Below are 15,280 nucleotides of genomic sequence, written 5' to 3'. Positions count from 1 at the left end.
AGAGACAAGATGGAGAGAATGTGGGAGGAAGCGAAAATGAGAGAGAGAGAGAGAGACAGAGAGAGAGAGAGAAGGGGAGAGATTAGGGGGCCTTCGAAAAGGACTGGGCACTAATGAGCTGGCATTTACCCCACAGTCTCTGTGTGTGTGTGTGTGTGTGTGTGTGTGTGTGTGTGTGTGTGTGTGTGTGTGTGTGTGTGTGTGTGTGTGTGTGTGTGTGTGTGTGTGTGTGTGTGTGTGCGCGCGCGCGCGTGCGCTCAGTCCCATTCCACAGAAAATTGTCCCTCTTCCCTTGAAGCCCCCCACCCCCCCACCCATATGCCATTATTCCTACCAACAGAAATTCTCCAAATGTTGCATGACGTCCAAGTACAGGAAATATCTGCTCATAAAGAGCTTGTTCGTTTGGGTTTGGAGGAGAAAGCCTTAGTTAATGTCACACCACTGTGCGTTGCTATGGAGACAAGTTCCAAAATCCCTTTGGACCACTGGTTCTCAAACTGGGGTCCGGGGATCCCCAGGGGTCCTTGGCGGGGTTCCTAGAGGTCCCCAGTAAAAGTAGTGAACGTAACATCACAATCATACAAACCAATGTATCCATTTATACGCTCGCCATTCAAAGCGCGGCACAAAGTGTCTGCACTGTGAGCTTGTAGATCTGAATTATTTTAAAGTTTTTTGAAAAATATCCGAAATGCTTGGAAACTTTTGAATAATTTTGAATTTTTGAAACAAAGCTTTTCCCTCTACAAGCTGTACCCGATCTACAAACTGACACGACAAGTTGTGAGCTTACAGAACTGCTATATTCGGCGTGCGACACTGGCGAACAGCCAAGTATAAATCGGTCTTAACCCATTTAGGCCTAGAATTATTGACTGCTTTAACTATTGAAAAATAGCAGATATCCACCTGTTTCCGCAGGAGTTTACTGGAGATTATTTGGACCTGTTTGGACCACACTTCCGGTTTAACAGCAGACATACAAGCTCACGTCGCGTCGCAGATGCAACCCGTTGTGAGCTTGTAAATCACACTCGGCTGCAGCACCGGAAGCTCGGTACAGCGTCTGCGCAATGCACTATGGGGCGTTGGAAAGTCGTGGATACAAGCTTGTAGATCTGCTATTTTTGAAAAATTGTGAAAATGTGTGCATATTTTTCAATATATATTTTTCAAAGCAAACTTTTGTAACTCAAATCTCTGCTTCTGGGGGGTCCCTGGAACAACATATTTTGAGATTGGGGACCGTGGCCAAATACCTGTAATTTTGGGGGTCCTTGACATGAAAAAGTTTGAGAACCACTGATTTAGAGGAAGGATTTAGAAGTCGGGTCCTAGATCGGGTCAAAGATATTCAAAGACTTGCACACATTTTCCAGTTTTTTCAAAAATAGCAGATCTACAAGCTCGCAGCGCGGCACTCGGTGCCGCGCTGTGAGCTTGTATATCTGCTATTTTTCAATAGTTAAAGCATTAAATAATGGTTGAAGTGGTTCAAATCTAACACGACTCGGGCGCGTTCCAGGTATTTGAGTCTTAACGTTGCCAGGGAACAAATATAATTCCAGACCCAGAAGCTGACAGTTGGCCAATATTGCTGTGCGGCAGAATTTAGTTAGCAATGAAAAATGTAATCACTGGAGGCTAGAAATAGCACCCGAAACCTCAATATTGCAAATAATAAAACCCTTTCTTTATATAATCGTAGATCCTAGTTGGGAAAATGCTGTCCTTACCATGGACTCAAACAACGTTAAAGCAAATTGCCCTTTAGTGCCCCATCAAGAATGTGGCCACTGAAACTTGGATATGGATTCAAATGCTTAAGACGGAAGCTTTTAAATCTTACCACATCAACTGTACACAGTCTTTATTTTCCCTTTGGTGAGAGGAGTGATAATAGGACACAGTTTAATAATCTATATCAGCCCTCAGTGTGTGTGTGTGTGTGTGTGTGTGTGTGTGTGTGTGTGTGTGTGTGTGTGTGTGTGTGTGTGTGTGTGTGTGTGTGTGTGTGTGTGTGTGTGTGTGTGTGTGTGTTAGGGCATTCACGAATAGTGATTTTTAGTATTCTAATTATTCGACCTCAAAGTATTCGAATAGTCGAATGGACTGGACTGGCCAAACTGACAAATATTAATTACCGTAAGTAAGCAAAAGGCGAATATTGTGAAAATAGCCGATCTACGCAAGGTGTTGTGAGCATGTAGATCTGCTATTTTCACAATATTCATCTATGGAACCGAGTCACATTAAATGTAATACTTACAGTTCCGAGTGCTTGTCAGGGTGGGGGTCCCCAGTTCAAATATGTTTATTTTGGGGGTCACTGTCTAAAAAGGTTTGAGAATCCCTGGTATAAAGCATTACAAAGATTCATCCACCAGGGGCATAGCCAAGCTTTATAAACTATATATTTTTTAAAGAGAAAACAATAAAAAAATAAAAATAAGCAAATATTCGACTTCGGTGAACAACGTCGAATAGAGACTTTGATATTCGAATATTTGGTGAATATTTGGTGAATGCTAGGGGTGTAACGATATAGTAACTGTATCGAAATATCTTTTTTAACTTAAAAAATTGAAGTAGATCGAAATGAAAACAGCTAAAATCGAATCGTATCGTTTAATTTTGTATCGTATCGAATCGGCAGTGCAAAGAATCGATTGTATCGATACTACCTACTTGTGCATTGTATTTAGCATTTTTAAGAAGAAAAAAATGAAAAGGAGGGGTTTAATTACTTTTCCTTTCCATATAGCTACACTGGTCTATCGATAAATGTGTGTAATCTCTGGGTTCATGTCAAGGTGCATACACGGAAGGTGCATTTCACACAGATTTAATTTCTTTGCTAAATAGTTACTATATCGATTTTAAATAATTACATCGAATCGTATCGTATCGCCATGAATGAACCAATATCGTCCATGTATCATATCGTCAACCATATATCGAGATATGCATCGAATCGCTATTAAAATGTATCGTTACACCCCTAGTGAATGCCCTAGTTTGTGTGTGTGTGTGTGTGTGTGTGTGTGAGAGTGAGTGAGTGAGTGAGTGAGTGAGTGAGTGAGTGAGTGAGTGAGTGAGTGAGTGAGTGAGTGTGTGTGTGTGTGAGTGTGAGCGCGCGTGTGGTTACTGAGCCATGCTTACCCTGCAGTGAGAAGGCAGCCAGCTCCACAGCCGTCTCAAATGGACATTCTAACCTGAACACACAAAGACACGAGTCAGTCACACAAGCAACCATGACACTGCAAAAAACACTAAAGTCTCAGTTATAGGGCATAGCAGAGGGGCGTGGTTTACTTGTGAGCTTGTAGATTGGCTATTTTCAAATGAAATTTGACAATGTTTGCCTTTTCTTATGGAATGTTTTGACAATTTGGTATAAAAAACAATAAATAAATAAAACACATCCAGAGTGAAGTGAGCGGTGCCTTTTATGAGTTCATTTCATTATGTCCAGCGAAGCTTGGCCAATGCCAGGCTTTGCAGGACTGACATACGTACTTGTCGGGCTTAAAGCTATACTCTGTAAATATGTTTTCTATGATCCTGGCCGGGGACCGGATTTCGCGGCAAAATTACGTCATCTGCGTGTTTCCGTATACGTTGTTTATACGTTGGCCAATCACAGCGCGGATCATACACTACCGGCCAATCACAGCGCGTCTTGCCGTCTCTTCAGGAAGTAGCTTGCCACAGCAACAGTGTTTACGCTGGTGTTGGAGTCTTGCCTGTTACTCCCCAACGCCTGGTCGCAGAGGAACCCCGGGCGAAAAACGGCTGAAAAAAGCAATACCGCTACTGACCAGTAGTTGAGCAACTTCCATAGTATTGCTTTAAAAGACATTCAATTGTAACTTTAGATATGTGCAAATACCCTGTATACACTTATGTTGGTTTGTTAAAAAAAATATGTTGCACACTAAGCTAATCATCTGGGGACCCTCTCCTAAAATAATTTGGGAACCCTCTTGGGGGTCCTGATCCCGTTTAGGAACCACTGATCTACAGTACTTACTTGCCGCTGAGGAGGTCTTGCTTTAGCTGTAATACGAACAGGTATCTGCCAAAAGAGAAAGCTCACGTTAAGATGCATTCAAGCAATGAAACAAAACGAGTGCTCTGTTCCAATACTGTATAGTCTCGCGTGGCCTGCATGTTGCCTCCTGCCATTCTCAAATGCTTCCAGTCATACAGTCTGGAGCAGGGGTGTCGAACTCATTTTGGGGTGAGGGCCGCATTGGATGAAAGGTGACTTGATGAGGGCCGCAACCAGTTAGCTTCTGTTGCTCCAGACTCTGGAGCAACAGAAGCTTTGATCATGAGTAAGGGATAAAGCAGATGTGAAGCCTTCTCTGCACTTCTGTTTCATCTTTACAGTTGCACAAATGTATCCCAATATAAATCAAAATCATCTAAGCCAGGGGTCTTCAACGTTTTCAGGCCAAGGACCCCTTAGTTGAGAGAGAGATGAAGCAGGGACCCCCACATCCTGTTCATAGATTCCATATAGTTTCATTGTTTGACAGCACAATCATCAATGTATTTTTGGATTCATGTCAATTTGTGTTTTCAGATATTTAATCACTTGAACCGTCAATACTTAATAAACTTGACCTTTCACTCTGTACTTAGTCTGCTCTTTCCCCCCCACTACACCAAACCTCTTCGACAAAAATAGCCGATTTACAAGCTTGTAGATTCTCAGAATATGGACACTAGGGTTCAAGTGGTTAATTGGTTAATATAGAAAAGGAGAAAAGTTTCTATTACACAAAGATTTGGAGGACCCCCTGTAGTAACTCTGAGTACCCCCTAGGGGTCCCGGACCCCCTGTTGAAGACCCTTGATCTAAGCATATATAGCCTGCTGCTTAGCAGGAATGGAAATAAAAGAAACCAATATAAAGATATTTTAAATTTCATTTTTGTGAACAGAAATGCCAGCTTTCGGTCTCGGATTTCGGGAGGTGTAGTTCTTCCAGACTTCCAGCATATAGCATTCAGAGATTGTGGAATAGTTGTCTGGCTACGCGAGACTAAATACTGTGTTTTCCAAGCCAAAGTAGAGCTAAATACAGAACTTACTCATTGCATTTATTTATTTAACAAACATTCTCATTTTTACTGCCAGCAGAAGAACCAATAAAAACAGGACTTTCTACAAGGTTTATGAGATTACCCAAAGTCCTAGACCAGTGTTTCTCAAAGTGGATTCCAGGGACTCTAGAGTTCCTTTGGGGGGGGTCTAAAATTGACCCATACAAGTCTGTAATTCTGACCGTGTACAAATGGAACCAAATGAAATTGCATCTCTGGAATTGGAGTGTTTCTCTTCACAGGCGGGAGCCTCGTACAGTAAGCTACAGCTTACTGTAGCTTGTTTTGATTGATTGATTGAAGACTTTATTAGAATTTTGCATAGAAAAAGGTACAGTTTCATGACGGTACAGTTCACTGGTACATGGTCAACTAAAAAGAGATCCTAGGCACTTGGCTTATTTACACAGGAAACCATTGAAGTATCTCATATAACATTGAATGACAGACGGAGTAAATAAAAATAAAATAAACAGAGCCAGAAAATACATACAGTAGGTAAATACTGTTACTACTTACTGTTACTTTTCAGGATTCAAATAAAAAAGTAGCAGATCTACTATAGCAAAGCTTGCAGATCTGCTACTTTAGGCACTTTTGTGTGACATACATTGTAATATGATCAAGTAGGACGTTAGTTGGTGAGTGTGTGCTAAGTTTTGTCTATGGGTAGGACCACAGATATAAAAAGCTAGATACCTCATACCTCGCTGCAGTTCATTGGAGCAACTGGTACAAAAAGGACTGGCACTCTGCCACTCAAAGTGACTACTGACCAATCACTGCGTGTCTTTTCCGGGACTTACATTCAATTAAAAAGGAGCTTTATTGGCATGAGGAGACAAACGTTTACATTGCCAAAGCAAGTGCCTCTGGGAAAGAGGGAGTCTGATTGGCTTACCGAGCGTCCCCTTCTGTGACGCACGCGGAAGCGTCCTTCAGAATTCCGGAAGCTTGCCATAAAAATGGCAGTCCTCTTTTACCAACGCCCCAGAGTCGAAGGAGGCGTCTACCTTTCTATGTGTGTGTGTGTGTGTGTGTGTGTGTGTGTGTGTGTGTGTGTGTGTGTGTGCTCCTACCTGGTGAGCTCCTCGTGCAGGTTGTTGGGTTCTGAGGAATAGAACTTGACTCTCATATGTAGGCAGTATGGAGGGCCGACTGACACAAACAAAAACAAAATGGTTAGACAAATGTTATGTCAATCCAAAACAGAAATGCACACATGGATCCTATCTGAGTAGCAATACGTAATGGGAAGAGGTAATCAATAGGGAGGTCATTATATTCTAAAATCACTGTATTGAATGTGTTGACTATACTGGCAGTAACAACACGCACGCACGCACACAGTTCCAATAGCACATACTGTAAGTTGAAGTTGAGTGTCTGTGTGTGTGTGTGTGTGTGTGTGTGTGCGTGCGTGCGTGCGGCAGGGCAGGAGATGGTACACTTACTTTTTACTTGCTTTTTGATGCTTTTCGTGACATCCAGCCAATGCTGAAACAAGACGAGTGTGATAACATTCATTAATGGAAATAATTTAGCAGACCATGCAGAGATACAGCACATTCATATTGATCAGAGAGACTAATTTCTAGAACACACACACGTGCGCGCGCACACACATATGTATTCAGAGCAGATTTAATGTTACATTTCAAATACATCATTTCGTTAAAGATTTGTTTGTGGGCTTTAATGCCTTTTATTGACAGGACAGTAAACTGACAAGAAATGGGGCAAAGGTCGTTGGGAACGGGACTCAAACCTGCGACACGCTGTCAGGCATTAGAGCCTATGTGGTATGCGCCTGGACCGCTAGGCGGGTGCCCCCCCCAAATACATAATTTTGAATCAAAATCTACTCAATACCCTGAGATTCTGTGAAGTACAGTCAATGAGCTTCGTGGGAGTTATTTTTCGGTGTTGCAACTCTTCCTTTGAACGCTCAGGCTCTGTGAGGCATGAACAATGTCAAGGAGAGAGAGAGAGAGAGAGAGAGAGAGAGAGAGAGAGAGAGAGAGAGAGAGAAAGAGTTTGTGTGTGTGTGTGTGTGTGTGTGTGTGTGTGTGTGTGTGTGTGTGTGTGTGTGTGTGTGTGTGTGTGTGTGTGTGTGTGTGTGTGTGTGTGTGTGTGTGTGTGTGTGTGTGTGTGTGTGTGCGCGCGCGCGCGCGCGCCGAAGGGCTGTCGCAGAATTCTGGATCTCTCCCCCACATTCCTTACTGCAGCCCTCCCTCCCTCTTGTGGCCTCTCCTCCCTTTCTGTCCTCGCCGTGTCCCGTCTATACCTGCCTCCGTCTCGCTCTCATGGAATGAAGCTAAATACAATCTCATGACTGAAAATGACATGACGACATTATGCTGCTGCTGTTCTACAGTACATGCAGCCAGGCAGTTGAAGAAATCACAGATTGAGGCTTTAACCGTTTGCCTTCATGACATTTCGGAAAGAGTGTGAAAGTCTGACCACTTCAAAAATTATTTAATCTTAAAACAGACGATCTACAAGCTCACCGCCTTTAGATCCAGGGTTCCCACACATCTTTACCAATTGATTTCCAAAACTTTTCCAAAACTTTTCCAGACCTTTCTCAACCTTTTCAGGCTGTGACCCCTGAAATAATTATATTTGAACTGGGGACCCCGGCACCATGACGAGCACTAAGAGTTGAGGAATTTTGTATAACACGGTTTTATTGTTGTTGCGAGGCGTTGTGAGCATGTAGATCTGCTATTTTCACAATTTCTGCCTCTAATATTTGACAATTTGGCCAATGTTTAATTTGTCATTTCAGAGGTATTAACAAAATCAATAACCAAAGACAATGCAGAGCTATTTTTCCAGGACCTTCCAGGACCCTTGATAAATTCCAAAACTTTTCCAGTACTGTAAAAATGTTTTTCTAATTTCAAAATATTTCCAGGAATTTCATGACCGTGGGAACCCTGTAGATCTGCTATTTTCGGTGAGCGACATTGCTTCCATAGAACACCTGCTGACTTCTAAGGAATCCAAATGACTGAATTCAGTCGTGGCGACGGAGAACTTGAATCCATGCCTTGTCCCTCTTTCACCAGCCAAAACTGTCCTCTCTCTCTCTCTCTCTCTCTCTTCAAACACCTTCTTCAATCGCTCCCTCATTCTCCGTCCCTCCCATTCATTTTCTACCTCGCTCTCTCTTGCTCCCACGTCACCTTTTTCATCAGTAAAGCTCTCCTCCCTGCCTCCCTCCTTCCGCTGCCCTCGCAGACGATCAGGGTGATCTAACACAGAGGTTCCCAAACTTTTTTTGTCTCAGGGCACCCCATAAATATTTTTTTAATCCGAGGCATTATAATTTTCACTCCCAGCACCTTATATTTATAGCATATCGTCGTTATCGGGTGGAAACCTTGTATGTCCAAAACCGTTCGTTTTGTATTTATCATCTATAAAATGTACTAAACTAGTGAAAACAGCAGATCTACAAGCACACAGTGTGCTTGTAGGTCGGCTGTTTTCACTAGTTTTGTGCTACAGTCTTTTATGATGAAGCAGGGCTTTGCTTTACCAAAAGACGTACACATTTGAAACTTGGAGATACAAGGTTTCTGCCCGACAGTGACGATATTTTAGTGATTATGTTGCGAGGAAAATGCTGAAATAATAGCCATTTTGGTTAGAACTGACTGAAAATAACTTTGTACTTCAAGTTTCCAATTAAATTCCAAATATCATCAAATTATCTCGCGGCACCCCAGGGTGCCCCGTCACCCACTTTGAAAACCCCTGATCTAACAGAGACTCTGGCGGAGCCGCAACTTGAAAGCGCTTTTGACTTCCAGCGTAGGCCGACTCCCAGGGGTGGAAAGTAACTAAGTACTTTTACTTAAGTACTGTACTTAAGTACAATTCACAGATATTTGTGCATTACTTGAGTATTTCCAATTTCCAATACTTTTACTTCTACTCCACTACATCTCAGATCCAAATATTGTACTTTTACTCCACAACATTTCTTTGAAAACCTTAGTTACTAGTTACTTTGTAGATTGATTGATTATTACAAAACATACATTAACCACTTTAGCCCTATATACATTCCCGCCATTTGAAAATAGCTGATCTACAAGCTCACAATGATGCAACACATTGTGAGCATGCAGATCTGCTGTTTTCAAAGATTTTCATGCATTTGAAAACTTGAAACGGGACATTCTGCATAATGAGTATACTCCTATTTTTGGTACTTTAAGTACATTTGATGACAATACTTTTGTGACTCTGTACTTTTACTCAAGTACATTTTGAATTCCGGACTTTTACTTCTAAGGGTGACCTCACACCAAAATACCTAGAGTGGAATCCGCCAATGCATTTCAATGAGAATGGAGCGTTTTCTTTTTGCAGAAATTCTCTACTGGCAAAAAAACGCTCCATTCTCATTGAAATGCATTGGCGGATTCCACTCTAGGTATTTTGGTGTGAGGGCACCCTAACAGAGTATTTCTATATTGCAGTATTGGTACTTTTACCGAAGCACCACATTTGAGTACTTTTTCCATCACTGCCGACTCCCGGAGCCTACAACAGTCCCATAACCAATCCCTTTAGGCTGTGCACAGCAAGGTAAACTAGAAATGACAACAGTCATTATATATCAGGTCACACTTGTCATTTTCTTTAGCATAACAAAGAATATTAAATTACACCTAAATAAATGTGATTTTTAGTCATTCTAGTTTGACATACAAACGTGGGCTTCAAACATCATGAATATTGAAAGTTGCAGGGAGGGGGGCAGCACATTTTTAATACTGGCTAGAACGAAGATTGTCGCATACACACACACACATGTGTATTACTGGGGTCCGGTTTCTGAAACTGTTTTATATTACGACCCCATATTATATATTCTTTTTTGGCAAGCCCTAAAATTAGACCCCTGAAATTGTTTCTGAGATCTGAGTGTAGCCGACCTAAAAATAAAAAAAGAAAGACGCACCCGGACGGCACCGATTATCGTATCGTCCCGATAAAACCTAAGCTGTTCTACCACCACAGTATAGGCGAGATGTCAGCTGTAGCAGCCTACAATAAGAGACAATTGTTTTTTCACCTCGATGAATATTGTAATCCATGATCACATTCACACATGCTACCGTGCCTTTGATTCCACAGAGGTTTGTTTGATGCGTTTTGAGCGTGTGCGGTAGGTCCTCTCGGCTCTCACTTTGACCAAAGGGAAAACAACTTTGTTCCCCCATATGTTGTGCTGCGTAATCTCATCCTGGTCAGTCATACAGCCGTTTCTTTGCAACAGTAATGAATGGGAGCCTATGGGATTACACGTTTCCTGATGTTGGCGGCCGAGTTGCATCATGGGATATGAGGTTTTTCGCTCACCAGTGGCCATCGCAGCGCCTGTTTACCTGGTAACCAGGTAACACGTCGCTGGACGTGATAACGGTGCCTTGGTGTCGCACCGCCGCAATTCCGATCACGTTCCTGGATGTAATTGGCATCGAGGTTTACCATACCTCTCGGATGTGTTTTCGTATCAGACTCCATATCGTTACTGTCGAGTGTAAACCTCATACGTCCAAAAACTGTTACATTTCAGGATTCAAGAAGCATAAAAAGTAGCAGGTCGACGCGTTTCAAGCTTGTGAATCTGCTACTTTAGATGCTTTTGTGTGACACTGTAGTATGATCAAGCAGGGCGTTCATTTAAAGGTGATACACCATGCATTTAAAAAGTATTTATGTCATATTGTTTATGTCCCAAAAAACGTTTTTCAAAAGGTTTGAGGCTAAATTACCACTCCTGAATAGAGAGCCTCTCTCATTTTTGAATGGCTCTCAGAGCATTTCAGCTGCAGTACCACCTTTGGCCTGAACTGCGCCACCCCCCCAAAATCTTTTTGTAAAAAAAAATTTTTTTTTTTGAAAAAAAAAAAAAAATCTTTTGAAAAAAAATATTTTTTGAAAAAAACAAAACAAAAAAAAAACGTCAAAAACGGCCGATGATGACGTCACAATCGGCAGCAAATCTGGACAGCCTGTTTTAAGAACCCGTGGGATACTTTTAACCTTTGCCTTCTCAAAACCAGAGAAAGACACAACGGTCAGAAATGGGACTTTGTGAGGATAGAAGGTGCTAGTGGGACCCCAAAAAAAGGTTTTAAAATAGGAAAAGTGAAATTTCATGGTGTATCACCTTTAAAGAAAACAGAAATGAAGGCCTTACCGGCACTTGTGCAGAGTCCATGAAGCGCAGTCCAAAGTAGTCCTTCTCCACGATGTCCAGGTGGTACATGATCTGCTCAAACAGCTCCTCGCCTTTGGCTTTTTTCTGAGCAGAAGAATAAAAAGAAGAAATGTTTCAAACATTTGTAATACTTTGTTTAACTTTTTGACACAAATATTTTCTTCTGGCGGTCCCTAGCCACAAAACATGTTCAGATGGGGTCAGCAGCCAAACGCAATCAATTTGGGGGTCCTTGACATGAAAAGGTTTGAGAACTACAACACTAGAGTAACTGCGTGGCTGTGCTAAGCCATAGAATAAGGTTTGTCTTTGTCTCTATAAATATATATTTATGTTATGTATGCAGGGGCCATCAACATGTTTGCTTGGACATTCTTGTCAAAATAAAAAATGTGCCATGGACATACAAAATGAGCAGACAAAAATATTACCAGAAACACAAAGAGATAGCCCTGACCATAACAGGTGTGTGACTCTGAGAGTTATGATGTTTGAGAACCTCTAGCACTATTGGACTCATAATGTGCCATAGTGTCGTGGTAAACCTGGAGACTTGACACTCAGTAATTGTGGGCTCGCCTGGAAGGCGAGCACACGTATGTTATCTTCATTATTTATTTCTATACTATACTAGTCAGTATCCTCAAAACTTTGGCGCGCTTCATCTCTTAAACGCTTACACCTTTCAACACCATTCAAATTTTTATGTGTTCAGCTTACTGAGGACAAGTGTGCGTGTATTTTTCTTTTTGAAATGTTTTGTAGTATAATTATAAAAAAATAAAAATGTTTAACTTTAAGCACCCAATGCATTTCCAATGGGTTTAGTGAGGAAAGGGACCCATGTTTATATTAAGGCGCTGTGGCTGCAATATTCACACTTCAGATATGCTATTTATATCAATGCGTTCACACAGGTCTGCTCTCTGATTTGATCCAAATATCTAAGCTGTGTGATGTATAAAACTATAGTTATAGTTAAAACTATAAATAAATGTCCCTCTCCACTCTACTGATTACACAGCTGTGATCAAGAATCAAGTCCGGGCGATGGGATGTAAATCCCATAGCCATATATCCTAGAGCCCGCAGGGACAGTCAGCCATATTAGTGGTTGTTGTTGGTTGTCAGGGAGATATCAAAAATTTCCAAGTCAGATCCACAAACACAATAAAAGCCATGCTCCACTCCTCAGTCTGGAGTGGCCACATAGAAGAACGCCTTGGTTATAGACATAGTGGAGGACAGATGTGATCTGGGATTGTTAGCCTACAGTATATGCACTCAATATACTCCACTACAGTTGGAGTCCATTTGACAGTTGCTGGTTCCCAAACACAGAATCAAAAATGTAGATCTAGAACACATAGAATATGTACAGTACAGTAAGGTTCAGTAGAGTACAGTAAAAGTACAGTAAGGTTCAGTAGAGTACAGTAAAGTACAGTAAGGTACAGAAAGGTACAGTACAGAAAGGTACAGTAGAGTACAGTACAGTAAGGTACAGTAAAGTACAATACAGTACAGTAAGGTACAGTAGAGTACAGTAAAGTACAGTAGAGTACAGTAAGGTACAGTAGAGTACAGTAAAGTACAGTATAGTAAGGTACAGTAGAGTACAGTACAGTAAGGTACAGTACGGCACAGTAGAGTACAGTACAGTATAGTACAGTAAGGTACAGTAGAGTACAGTAAAGTACAGTACAGTAAGGTACAGTACAGTAAGGTACAGTAGAGTACAGTAAAGTACAGTAAGGTACAGTACAGTAGAGTAGAGTAAAGTACAGTACAGTAAGGTACAGTAAGTTACAGTAGAGTACAGTAAAGTACAGTAAGGTACAGCAGAGTACAGTAAAGTACAGTACTGTAAGGTACAGTACAGTACAGTAGTGTACAGTAAAGTACAGTTAAGTACAGTAACGTACAGCACAGTAAGGTACAGCAAGATACAGTAGTGTACAGTAAAGTACAGTACAGTAAAGTACAATACAGTACAGTAAGGTACAGTAGAGTACAGTAAAGTACAGTAGAGTACAGTAAGGTACAGTAGAGTACAGTAAAGTACAGTATAGTAAGGTACAGTAGAGTACAGTACAGTAAGTTACAGTACGGCATAGTAGAGTACAGTACAGTATAGTACAGTAAGGTACAGTAGAGTACAGTTAAGTACAGTACAGTAAGGTACAGTACAGTAAGGTACAGTACAGTACAGTAAAGTACAGTAAGTTACAGTACAGTACAGTACAGTACAGTACAGTACAGTACAGTAAGGTGCAGTACAGTATAGTAAGGTACAGTACAATACTGTAAGGTACTGTACCTTACAGTACCTTAAAGTATCCTATTTGTTGGGTTGGAATCGAGCCCACACTGTTTCGAAGGAACAGTATTTCTAGTTGGGTCATATGATCAAAATGACAACATTATAATGGCGTGTGTGAAACTGAAAATCTAAGATTTGCCACGGACAAGGCCAGGTCTGTCTGTGTACAGACATGTTGATGACCCCTGTGAATGTAATGTATGTCTTGTTCCCCAAAAATGTAAGATTGCAGCTCATGCTGCTACTGTATATGTGCGTCATGTGTCATCAAACAGAAGCACCTCCAGCCAGCCATGGAAGCCTGTGAAATGCCTGGCAATGTGAAAACGAAAGATTACAAAGAGTGCTAAAGTTGGCTCGTAGTTGAAATAGTCTCTGTCGGGAGGAAACTTCATATGTCCAAAACTGTTGCTTTTTCAGGATTCAAATAAAAAAAAAACATGTAAGCAGCAGATCTACAACAGGCTTGCGGATCTGCTACGTTTGATGCTTTCATGTGACGCCGTGGTGTGACCACGTAGGGCTTTTTTAATTGGAATCCTGAAATGTAACATTTTGATTTAATTTCAAACACATTTAGTTATATACTAATGTTAACTTTATGACCTAAATACAAAAATAATGGACATACTATACTAGTCATTAAGCTACTAATATAGACTGACGGAAAGTCATGGTTGTAATTGTAACAGCTGAAATCAATAATATATCAGTATTCTGGTATTAACCTGTGGGCCGCATTAAGTGAAGGTGGGGGCCGCATGTGGCCCCCGGGCTGCCAGTTGCCCATGTATGACATAGGGTGTTAATTTACGAATAAATGTGTGAAAGTTCAAACATGGAGATAGGAGGTGACAGGAGGAGAAAGTCTGAAAATGATTCGAGTTCGACAGGGCGTTTCCTCTGTGTGGGAAACTGCCGTACCAGTCTCCGCTTGGACTGCGCTCAGAGCGCTGGGAGCTCTCATGTGCTCTCCGTCTCTCTCGCTCCCTCTCTCAGTCAACTCACACACACACACACACACTCTCTCTCAGTCTCTCACAGGCTTCAGACATCCACAAGACCCCAGCGGGCCAAGCACAGCGGCAGGGGGTTACCGTGGCAACGGGGGTTGAAGTGCCCCAGACGACGGCGGCAGCAGCCGAGCGCAGAGAAGTCCAGTGGCCAGTCTGGGTCATGTGACCATCTGGCACTACACGGCAGGACAAGTGGCTAACTAAGATCTCTCCCTTTACTGATGTCTTTACCTTCTCGTCTTGGCACAGAATCACTGTTAATGAGGCACAATTTCAGACATAGTTTCGGGCCTCTAGTCCAGTGGTTTTCAAACATTTTTGTCTCAGGTCATTCCTGTTTAACGTTTTCATCCACGGCACCCCTGATTACATTGTTGCTTTACAGCAACTTACATTTATGTAAAATATGTAAATCAACATAAGATACAGTACAGTCACGACTCACGAGGGCAACTTGAGAGGATATCCGTTTCCAATATAGGACAGATTGAAAATAACTTTGTGAGGGGCGCCCGCTGGCCTACTGGTCCAGGCGCATATCACATAGGCTCTGATGCCTGACAGTGTGCCGCCC

General features: G+C 41.8%; 1 protein-coding gene across 1 annotated transcript in view; it reads right to left on the bottom strand.

Annotated features, from left to right (window-relative positions):
• The window catches only part of epb41l5 (erythrocyte membrane protein band 4.1 like 5), a 95,702-nt gene that overhangs the window by 64,343 nt on the left and 16,079 nt on the right, over nucleotides 1-15,280 (bottom strand). Inside the window, exons 3-7 of the mRNA XM_080752886.1 lie at nucleotides 11,347-11,451; nucleotides 6,572-6,614; nucleotides 6,197-6,275; nucleotides 4,037-4,081; nucleotides 3,166-3,218 (exon numbers count right to left, since the gene is read on the bottom strand). Of these exons, the coding sequence (XP_080609012.1) occupies nucleotides 3,166-3,218; nucleotides 4,037-4,081; nucleotides 6,197-6,275; nucleotides 6,572-6,614; nucleotides 11,347-11,451 (325 nt within the window). The remainder of the gene's footprint in view (nucleotides 1-3,165; nucleotides 3,219-4,036; nucleotides 4,082-6,196; nucleotides 6,276-6,571; nucleotides 6,615-11,346; nucleotides 11,452-15,280) is intronic.

This window comes from Nannobrachium achirus (assembly GCF_963921795.1).
Source record: "Nannobrachium achirus genome assembly, chromosome: 22".
NCBI lineage: Eukaryota > Metazoa > Chordata > Actinopteri > Myctophiformes > Myctophidae > Nannobrachium > Nannobrachium achirus.
The sequence above is the reverse complement of the archived record's forward strand: the minus strand, read 5'-3'. Positions and strand labels throughout refer to the sequence as shown.